The sequence below is a fragment of the Oryzias melastigma genome, unplaced genomic scaffold, assembly GCF_002922805.2.
Source record: "Oryzias melastigma strain HK-1 unplaced genomic scaffold, ASM292280v2 sc00300, whole genome shotgun sequence".
Lineage (NCBI taxonomy): Eukaryota > Metazoa > Chordata > Actinopteri > Beloniformes > Adrianichthyidae > Oryzias > Oryzias melastigma.
Genome location: NW_023416913.1, coordinates 204,795 through 216,410, shown reverse-complemented (window position 1 = coordinate 216,410; position 11,616 = coordinate 204,795). Strand labels below are relative to the sequence as shown.

At 36.6% G+C, this 11,616-nt stretch overlaps 1 protein-coding gene across 1 annotated transcript in view; it reads left to right on the top strand.

The window, feature by feature from the left end:
- Positions 1-133: 133 nt before the first annotated feature.
- The window catches only part of LOC112138302 (gastrula zinc finger protein XlCGF57.1), a gene marked incomplete at its 3' end in the record, with an annotated part of 21,174 nt that continues 9,691 nt past the window's right edge, over positions 134-11,616 (top strand). The window contains 1 exon segment of the mRNA XM_024260868.1: positions 134-563. Coding sequence (XP_024116636.1) covers positions 395-563 — 169 coding nt within the window.

Genomic DNA, 11,616 nt, shown 5'->3' with positions numbered 1-11,616 from the left:
TTTAATAATTTCCTGAACTAAAACTGTTTTGAAAATATTGAAATCATTTTGAACAATATTCAGGTCCAGTTATGCAGTTTGTTTCTTCCTTTTTAAATGACGTTTGCTCACGTGACCCGGAAGTAAACATAACGATGCGCTAGCATGCTAGCAGCGTTAGCTTGTGCTGAGAGGACGGCGGTGTTTCGTTGGGACGTTCGTGAGGTTTATGGACAGAAAGCACGATACGTGGTTCGTGGGGAACTCTCAGCATTTGGTCAAAAATGAGTGAATACGTGTTGAACGTAAAGACAACGTGGCTGTGATTGTGAGACTAGCAGATGATCGGAGCTGCTGCTGTTCAAAGGACTTTGGTGTTTGTTGGAGCTGAAGACCTTCTGCAGCTGCAGGAACCATGTCTACAGAATCTCAGAAAGATTCTGACAAAGAACAACTTTCTGCTGCTGAAGAAACCTTCAGACTCTGTGAAGGAACCATCGTCCAGAATGAGAATGAGGAGCTCTGTGGTCAGCGAAGTCTGCTGGATATCTGCTGGAACCCGCAGCATCAGCTCCACCACACAGGTATGTTCAGAGGCGGTTCTCCTCCATTTGCATTGACTGCTGGACATATCAACCCTCTCCTACTGCGGTCAGATGAGCCTCCGTTCACATTTCCGTGGTCAAATCGGTGGATTTCTTGTGCGACTTGCGGCAGCATGACTGCGATCGCTGGAAACTCCACCGCGGTGAAGTTAGTGATACGGACAGACATTGGGTCTGCTCAAACCTCCCACAAGCTCAGGGTTCACTCCAGAACTGCACCGGTACTGCTGGATTTACCAGAAACACAGAAGACTGCTGAAGCGTGCTGTGTACAGACTTCATCTTTTCAAAATAAAATGCAGGACAGTGAAAGCATAGACACTTTGTTTAAAGCTGTTCATGAGTTGATTGCTACATGTAAAAAAAAAACATACAAATGATGAACAGAGATTAGATGTAAAATCAAGAGGTGAATATGATATATCCAGCAAAGTACTATGATCCAATACAGAATTTGGATCACTTGATCCATGAACTGGAAGCCATTGAGCTAAAATGCTAATATTATTTAATTAAAAAAATCATAAAAAATACTAAAAGACATTAAAATTAAGAGGTGTATCTCATGTAGCTAGTGGAGTACTATGATGCAGCATTGATTTGGAGTTGATTGACTAACATGGAAGCCAGTGTTAATTTTGACAGGGAATTTTAATTTAGTATTTGTCATAGTCTTTTGATTAAAACGGGGTTTAGTTTTAGTCGCAATTTAGTCAAGTTGATTCTATTAATTTAAGTGAAATTTTAGTTGACTAAATTACAGTAGATCTTTAGTCGACTAAATTACAGTAGATATTTAGTCAAGAAAAATATAGAAAAAAGATAAAGCATTTTAATTAAATTTGGTAAGTATAATCATATGAATAACACGCAGAGATTTTACTAATTTGTAAAAAAAACATTTTACTTCACTTTGCTTTCCAAACTTGTCATTTCTGCGAATTCAGCTTCAACAACTTGTGTCTATTCACACGTAATTTTCTAAAAACGTGCAGCCAGTGTTAAACTTTTTTCTTAGACCCAGAGGAAAGGGGTTAAGGTTAGGATTATGGTTAGGGTTAAACAAGCAAATGTTTCCTGAATGCTGCTGTCTCTGCAGCTCAGGGCTCCACCAGGGGATGGGTCAAATGTGGAGAACACATTTCACACATTTAGGAGTGTGACAGTTAATGGGACTTTAACTTAAAAGTTTAATTTTAAATGCGTGCGGCCAGCAAAAAAAAATTACCTGAAAGCTATCGATTTAAAATACAAATACTTACACATACAAATTATTTTAATTTGTTTCTGGTAAATCCAGCTGGGAGTTGCAGTGGTGTGGACCCTGAGCTAGTGGGAGGTTTGACCAGACCCAATGTCTGTCAAATATCCAACGTGAAACTAACTTCACCGCGGTGGAAAATCCTGAGACTCCTTCAGGAAATGTCTGATTCCTCCTCATCATGCATGGAGACATGTTCCTATGAACGCAGATGATCATGATGGAACACTGACTGTGCACGTTTGGAAAACTTGACTGATAAAAGGAACTAGAAAAAAGTGAATGAGCTCCTTTCCTGTTTGGACTTTCAGTCACACCTGCTCCTCCAATCAGATTCTTCCTCCTTCAGAATATCATGTGGTACTTCACAGAGTAAGCTGCTAACACAGATATTTACCTTTTTTTTCTTCTTCAAAGAGTACTACTCCTGAAAACAGGAAGTACTTTGATTGTCTAGTTTTTGAGAAATCCACATTTGAAATCTCATCAAATTGTCATTTTGACAACAATTCTGGATTAAATCCTGATCCTATCCTGGATTAGTACAACTTCCATCCTGTTTATTACTACTGACTCATTCATAATCTATATCTGTCAGTAGGGCTGGGCGATAAAACGATAATTATCGTTATTGCGATATTACTTTTTTTCGATAGTGAAATGAGTCTATTGCGATAAACTTTCGTTTTAAATGAACATGGGAGAAACCCCCGGAAGAGCCGCGCTTCTTCTTCTTACGGAGCGGCTGATTTTAGGAGCCCAGACTGAGAGGGGGGGGCACGGAGGCACCGAATGATGACAAAAGGACAGAAAACATTATTTCAGTAAACCAATAACCAATATATAATCGGAAATACTTTTATTTTTAATGTCAAGGTAACGATGTTTATATATTTTGTTTTGGAAACGTCGTCACCGAACCCCCCTCCTCTAAATTAAAAAGGGTTCGGTCCGACTGGATTATTCTTCTGCAGCTGTTTGTGACCGACAGATCCACAGAGTGTGAGGGAGTGAAGACACGCTTTAAAATCAGGAGTTTAAAACCTAATTTAGAGGAGAACCTCCATGAAAAAAGAAAAAGGAGACAGTCTGTCTATTGCCGCACGTCGCGTGTCACGCGGGGCTGAAAGAGGAGAGAAGGAGAGACTGCGCATGCTCGTAACAGCCACGAACAAGGGGGGAGTTTGAGGGTTTTGCTAAAATATTAAAATATTAACCAAAAGCTTTTGTATAGAGCTTCGAATTAGAATAATTTGTTGTTTTATTGTGTAGCAATAATGAATTTGTTAGTTACATTTGTGCCGTTTATGTTTATTTCTTAATGAGGTGATCTAATAATAGTAAAATAAACTTGTTTTTAACGACTCCTGACATGACACTAAATGAAGAGATCTTATGTGTTTGATCAATCCTCCAACATGTACACATGTCAGATGACTGAGTGAAATGATGATTACATTTATTATCAGAACTGTTTATTTTAAAATTAAGTTTACATTTTATTATCTTCTGCTGCACAGCAGTACCTATAGTTTATGTTCAGAAGAAATTAGAAAGTAATATAAAAATAACTGCAATATATTTGCTGCTTTAGAACAATGTTTTTAAGACTTAATTTTAATTTGAAAGGAACTTGTATGTGCTGCAGTCAGATTAAATTAAATCAGAAATTCTGTACAGCCTATTGAAAACACCCCACCGTTATGGTTTAACTATTGTGTACATTATGTATATGTACAATATTTATTAGAAATATTTAAATGTTCCCCACAGTTAGTTTCAATACTACAGTTAATACAAAAAATAATGAAAGTTTAATTTAAGTTTAATGGGGGGGGGGGGGGCAAAGTTAAGGTGTAAAAATCTGAAGTCCTAAAGCTGTTTGCAATAAAGATTACTTTGATAAATATAGTTATTTGATTGATATCGTTTTTAATATCGTTATCGCACAAAATGAAAAAACGATATCGCAATATGAAAATTCCCATATCGCCCAGCCCTAACTGTCAGTTTGATGTTTTGAAATGAACAGTTGAAATCCACTCATGAAACATCAGAAAAGGAGTAAGCAGGACGAATGTTAGGTGTGTTTGGCTTTGAGGAAAACCCATTTTTATTAGAGTACATCAAAAGAGCTTTTTAGGAATACTCTGAATTTGATAGAGTATTACCACTGAAAATACTGTCTGTTGTGTATTTGAGAAATCAACATCTGAGAAACCATAAATGAGTCTAAGACATCTTACATCCAGAGATTTATTTGAAATAAAACCCGTTGGTACAAATAATATAACAAAAAAATGAACTAAGATTAAATAGTATTTATTCTATCACAATGAAGGTTGATACAAATCGTGTTATGAAAACATAATTACAGCATTTACAAAGAACCTTATTTAGTGTGTGGAAGATGTTTTTTTTTTTATGTTTCTGTTTGGTAAGTTTAAACGAGTCTTTTCTGGCAGTTCACCTTTAACCTTTAATGGTTTTCAGATGCAGATTTTTCAAATACAAGTAAATACTTCGTATTTTCAGTAGTAGTACTGTAGGAAGTACTTAGTAGGTATTTGAAGGAGTGGTTATGAATTTAATGGATCATTAGGATTTATTCACAGACAAAGTAAGCTAAATGATGTGGAAGTTGGAAATTGTATGATATTTAATAAGCTTTCTAAAAACATGAAGCAAAAATACTTTATATTTCTAGAAAGAATAAATCAATAAATCTGAGAGGTAGTGCTCCATGAAGTAGTCCTATGAAGTAATATTCTTAACGAATATCACTCTGATTGGAGGAGAAGGTTTGACTTGAAGTCCAGATCAGGAAATGAGCTCATTTGGGTTTTTGTGTTATCTTTCTTAGTGAACATTTCCAAATGCTCACAGTCAGTTTCTCCTGTTAACAAACGGTCAGGAATCCGGGGTCACAGGGTTCTCCATCATCTGCATCATTTCCAGAGCGTTTCCAGCTCAACATGAGATCACCTGTTCAACCAAAGCTTGTGGTTTTGTACCGGTTGGGACTTCATCCACAATCATTTGGGTTGTTCTCTGATGAACTCTTTCATGTTGATCTGTAAACCAAACCTTTACTTCTCTGATCAAGTCCACAGTGTGATCAAATATCTCTGAAAACCACAACTTTAGTCTTTCTGGTTCTTCTTCAGCAACAGAACCACCTCTTGATGGAGCCGACTCTCCTTAGTTAAGACTTGGTTTCATAAATCTTGGATGCATTCATTTAATCCTCCATCTTGTCTTTTGTAATCTTACTGAGAATTGTAATCTTTTTTAACCTTTACCTGTTGTTCAGACTGTAGTCTTTCAGTTTTATTAGCCAATGCTTTAAATGTGAGTTTAGTTTGTCTTTTATATTCATTCATCCTCCTGATGCTCATTTCATTCCATGTGATTTTCTAGTATAGTCCATTTCTACATGTTCATCTTTCACTTATCTTTCTAAGTACAATAAGTTCTATAAAAATCCATATTCCTAAAATACACGTATATTCCCCTATAAACTGTATATCCAAACCAACATAGAGACTCTCACTAACCACAGAAAGACGAGCAGCGGGAACATCTGCACCTCTATAGCGTTAGTCCAGAGAGAGACAGACTTTCTCAAACCAGAGCTGCAGCACTGCTCCAAGCCTAGAACTTCAACCACTAGAACTGCCACTACGTGTTGAGAATCTCCTAAACTGTTCTGACACAAACAGGGGAAATATTGACCTTGGATTTCTGACAATCATAAAAATATGGAGAGAAAGGGGCGGGGTCAAAGCGCCTAGCTAGGCTAGTGGAGCTGGAAATGTGTCACTGTGCAGACTGTGGACAGGTATGGTTAAGATTTAATTAATATTACTCCTCTCCTCTCAGTGATCCAGTATTCTTGTTGATGCTTTCTGTGTGAAAACAAAGAGGGAGAAGAGAAATAGACATCTTTGTTCATGAAATCCTTTTATTTCAGAACAAATCAAAACAATATTTTAATTTAACAGTGGTAAAATAATCAATAAATACCGTGTTTTCTGCACCATAAAACAAACTTTCTTCTAATGAAAACAACACACTGGGATCTTAATGAAGGACGTGGAGCTGCTCTTTTGACTTTATCCCTTTGTCATTGTCGCTCCATCTTGGCTAGCTGAACAAGGCCGTAAAAAGCATCGGAAGTGACCATGAAGTTTGACACAAAAAAGCCCAGGGCTGACTCACGTGTAGGTTGTTTCACCCATACTCGCACACAAAGAAAGTGCTAACAACGCCAGCCAGAGGGTGATAGTATATTACAGCCGTAAAGTTTTGGAACACCATAGAGAATCAATGGGAAACATGTAAGGGGTTTTAACCAAACACTCCGGCTTCTGCTGCCACCACTTGGTGGTCCAAAAGATAACCTTTGGTGGGTCATACTTGGCCCTCAGGCCCCAATTTGGGCACCCATGTTCTGCACCATTACATTTTGGTGCAAAGTCGGTGTAAGAAGTCACTTTTTCCTGTGGGACAAACAGCTGATTGATGTTGATTCCATAATCGCTTCACTGCTGTGCAGCTGTATTTCAGCACAATTTTTCCTTTCTCTGCATAGGAATCTGCTGGAATTACATTATTTGTCTAAAGCTCCGGTATTAAAGAACATTAAGCAATATTTCCAGAACTTCTGTCAGTAAACTGAAATATAATATCAATCTTTTTGAACAGAAAAACACTTGATAGTTTTATTTTGAAGATAGGAGGCTTCATCGACACTTTATTTTGAAGGTTTGTTTACCTCCATTTGTAGCGCTGAGCATTTAGATTATTTTTGTTTATAAACTATATTTTTAATGTCTCCTTTAAAACAGGTGTGAAAACTGTTAAAAGTTATTCCAAGTCACAAAACATGTGACAGACATTCCTTCAACAACTATAGACAAGTGTCACTACTTTCACAATTCTCTAAAATATTAGAAAAGCTGTTTGTTCTCAGACTAAATTCTTTCATTGAAAAAAAAAAAATAGCTATTAAATGACTGCCAATATGGTTTTTGGAAAAACCAATCAACACCCTTGGCTATGATGAAAGTAATAGAAGATATTTCAACAGCAATTGATGAAAATAAATAAACAATATGATTCTTTATTGATTTAAAAAGGGCATTTGATACAGTTGATCATTCTATTTTCATTTCAAAGTTAAATCTGTTAGGGGTCAAAGGAGTTGTTCTTAACTGATTAACCAGCTATTTGCATAAAAAGCAACAATATGTGCAGTGTACTGGTCATTCCTCAAAATGCATGAATATTGAGTGTGGTATTCCACAAGGATCAATACTGGGTCCTGTTCTTTTTCTTTTATATATAAACTGTATTTCTGAAGTCTCAAACGTGTTGTGACTTGTTCTATTTGCTGATGATACAACCATGTTTGGTGAGGAAAAATTTTAGGCATTTATTCCTAAGTATTGAAATAGAAATGGTCAAACTTAAATGTTGGTTTAATAATAAGCTTTCATTGAATTTAGAAAAGACTAAGTTTATGGTTTTTACTAATAAAAACCAGGAGGAAGTAAAACTATCAATTGATGGGGTAACGGTTTAAAAATTTTCCGAGCAAAGATTTCTTGGGTAAATTTGGACAATAATATTGTCTTGGAAAAGTTGTTTTATTGAGCATGAATACACCTGACCACAATTTAATTAGTTTCCATGTCTCATCGTTTCTGGTTTTATGTTTTATTTTTAAGAGAATTCTGTTGAAACTACAATAGAGCTTTCAAGATGACATTATGGCAGTTGGACCATTAATTCATTTTTGGCTAACATGAGAATCTAATGCTCTACATTTGTCCGTTCCATTTCTACCGTGTTTACATCACGTGACTGTTGGGTACGGTGGCTGTTTTGGTTCAGTTGTTCCTGTATCTGTTCATTTCACATTCAGACTGAGAAATCTCGGAGCAAACCAAAGTTCAGTCCGATTGGAAACGAACCGAGACTACATTGAAAAATGGGTCCGGGACCGGTTCCTGGCACAAGAAGGTAGTTATCTCCTGCCACAGCTCCACAGAGCAGGTGGGTGTGTTTTTGTTGTAGTCTGGGGGCGGAGCTTGCAGCACAGATTCTTCCTGGAAGGAGCTGTTGGCATTGATCTTACGTCACCACTGTGGCTGCATTTTCTGTATGCGGAAGCAAATCGGTTGCACCGCTTACCCTGCATGCGCGAACCACACGTCACTTCCGCTCTTCACCCACTAGAGGACAGAGTCATTTCCAAACAGTAAAACTCCTTAATCATAAGAATTTATGTTTTTATGTGTATGTTTTTCTCAACAACCGAGAGCTTCTCCTGACTAGATTACGGTGCGAAAAAACAAACGAGCAAAAAAAGCAACCACCTATGAAACACTTCATAATCGTATCTTGTTTTCATTACAAAGGAAAATCTCAATGCTGTGTGATAGAATAACAGACACAGTTCTGAGTCATTCTCTCCGTTTGATTATTTTTTATTTTTCATTTGTTAGAAACCGGAAAAGATGACAAGTGAACGAGTTTTACTCGCCGTTGTCACGGGATGTTGCAACAGAAGTTACCGTTAATAACGTGTTTGGATTACCGGATAAAATAAAGTGTCTTGAAGTGGCGCTGTATCCTCTTAGCTTAGGGAGTAAACTGCCGTCATGTAAAACTGCAGAAGAAGAAAACATTTGTAGTCCCTTTGTAGTCACAGCAAGATCATAAGGTCCTGATCCTTAACGTGTCTTTTTCCTTTCGTTTTTTCAAATATAAGTGAATGTTTTCACTATGATAAACATTTTAAATGCTATATTAACATCCTACGAGGTTATTATTGTTGTTACCGTCCGAAGACCGGAAAATGCTTTAGCGGAAGTGACGTGTGGTTCGCGCATGCGGGAGAGCGGTGCAACCGATTTGCTTCCGCATACAGAAAATGAAGCGACAAGGTCGTTCCCACCCGCTCGTTTTCGTGGGTTTGGGAGGGGCAGCTGCACACACCGCTGGTTTTTAGAGGAAAGTGCTGTTTCGAGGTTCTTTATAGTGAGGAATGAACAGTTTAAATGCATTTATAACTTAAAAAAGTAGAATTTTCATGGTAGGGCCCCTTTAAGTATTACTTATCCCGTCATGTGTTGAGAATGTTATATTGTTCAATGGACTCTATTCACGGAGCTGTGTGATGTATTTCTGGTTTTGAATAAGACCACTTACTCTTTTCCGGCTGTGGCTAACCATATGTGTGGACTTTGCAAATCTCTGTGTACTTTCCCTGGTATTGGTTTATTTTTGTTATTTCTTACATTGTATGATAGTTTATGATTATGTGTGTACACAATGACATCCAAAAAGGCAAAGTTTGCCTTTCTGAAACACAAAACACCCCACACTCACGAAACACTGTCATGTACTGTATGATCATGTGACGTTTAGCTTTGGATTCACATAAAATACATGAAACAATGCAGCGATCTGCATCTTGCCTGCACCTGTAACGCGTCGCCAACATAAATGTCCATCTGTTTTAGAGCGGGTTGCACATAAACATGCGCTAAAAACGTTAGCATTAGCAAGTTACCTAGTTTGCTATGTAGGACGACAAATACAATTTTAAATCTTTTTGCATTTTTATTTTGGGGTATTTTGCTAGAAAAGCAAACGATGTGCCAAACATTGTTTATTGCGATTCTTGTTAGCTCCAAAAAACATCTTTTAAAGTCCAAATACTCCGCTATTTCCACATAAACAATAGCCCACGGCTCCGACCGGAAAGGACTGAGCATTCAAAGGATGAATGTGGAAGTAGGTCGTGCATATAGCCCATTGCACTGCCTTATTTCACTTACTGTGTTGAAGTGTGGGGTAATACATATAAAATTAATTTAACACCATTATATCTACAGCAGAAAAAGGTTATTCGAATAATTCATGAAGTTGGATGCAGAGAATGTACAAATGCTTTATTTGTGGAGTCAAGGTTGCTGAAATCTGAGGTAAAACAGCAAACTTTATTATGGATGCTTAAAGTTAAAAACGGAGAGAGGCCAGAGAGTCTGCAAAAACTATTTGTTTTCACCGCAGAAGATGAAAATCACAGGAGGAAATATGATTTTAAGTTTCCAGTTGCTCGCACTGCTTTAAAGCAGACATGCTTTTCTTTTGTTAGGTTAAAAGTTTTTAATACTCATTAGGAAACCTGAAAAGTTGTACTAATAAAATATTATTAAGAGAAATATTTGTAAAGACAAAACTTGAGGAATATCTTATGTGTAGTTTGTATGTGGGGACAGGCGCTAAAAGCCATCTTGGATTGTTTCTTTTGTTTTTTTCTTTTTAAGATGTAATATAGGGGCAGAAATGAAATAAGAATTTAATTCTTCTCACTGTCCCTTTCCTGTCTGACTTATGATGTGTCAGAATATGTAAATGCAGTGCTTTCTTCATGAATGGAACAAAATAAACAAATTTAAAAAAAAATCAAATCAGGCAGTTTTCTGCATTTTAGAGAAACAAATACAAATGACTGGATAATACTTTTACTACACCATTATATTTATAAATATCGTGAATCAATAATCTTGGATGTCGTGAATATTTATGCACATATTTTAGGGAGCAGATCATGAGTGATCAAGTATTCGGATATTCGTTAGAGTTCTAGTATATAAAATTATTTTTGTAGTAATACATAATAGGGGTGTAACGGATCACAGACAATCCGTGGTCCGTATGGATCAAAAGCCACGGTTCAGGACACCTGTGTACTGCTGAAAATTGCAGTTTTATATCTTCATGTTTGAAGCCTGAAATGTGGCAAAAGATCGAAAAGTTCAAGGGGCAGAATACTTTCACAAGGGATTGTATATATGTATGATTTGTTAAATGTATGCATTGGAGCTTTTTAAACACAATTTAAGGCTCTTATTTTGTTTTTTCTGTTGTTGTTTTTTGCATCAACTGATCTGGAAATGGATCCGAATTATGACTCTAAAACCGTAACACGATCTGAACCATGAATTCTGTGATCCGTTGCAGTCTTAGTGTCTAACAACATCCCTGTCTCCAAATCAGATTGTGTTTTTTGTTGGAAAGCAATTATGGTTTTCCAGAAAGCCACACACAACCATATTTAAACAATTCCTTTCTGTAATCGTCTCAAAGAAAATAAATCTAAAACAATCCAACAGCTTAAACCCCTAAATATGGAATCCCCTCCTGTCGTGGTTCTGCTGAGACTCTGAAGAGCTGCTGCACCTCACAGAGAGATCTTCTTAGCAATCTCGATCTTTCAGCTCCAACAGACTCTTTAGGTCATTTTGTTGTTTTTTTGATCTTATTATCAATAATTATATAAATGTATGGAAAATAATAATAACCAATGTGAAAATGTTTTTATACACACTGTAAAACATGTCAAAGATCTTACTTTCCTTCCAGATTAATTGTAAAAAAAATAAAAAATTAAAAAACAAAAAAACAATTATTTACTCTTCAACTTTTAATGTGAAACAACACAAAACACTGCAACCACAACCCAAAGCACTAATTAATATGTGCAAAACAAAAGAAAAAAATATGAAAGGTAAAGGTTGTCATTTAGCAAATATCTGATATTTATGAAGTTAATCTGGTTTCTTCTGTCAGTAATGATCTGATCTCTTCTGGAGAAAGTAGTTCTCAGGGTTCTGTTCAGGTTGGTTCTGGAGTCGGTTCTGCTCGAAATTCTTTCCTCGCAGATTCTAAATTCTCTCTTTCTGTTACCAATAA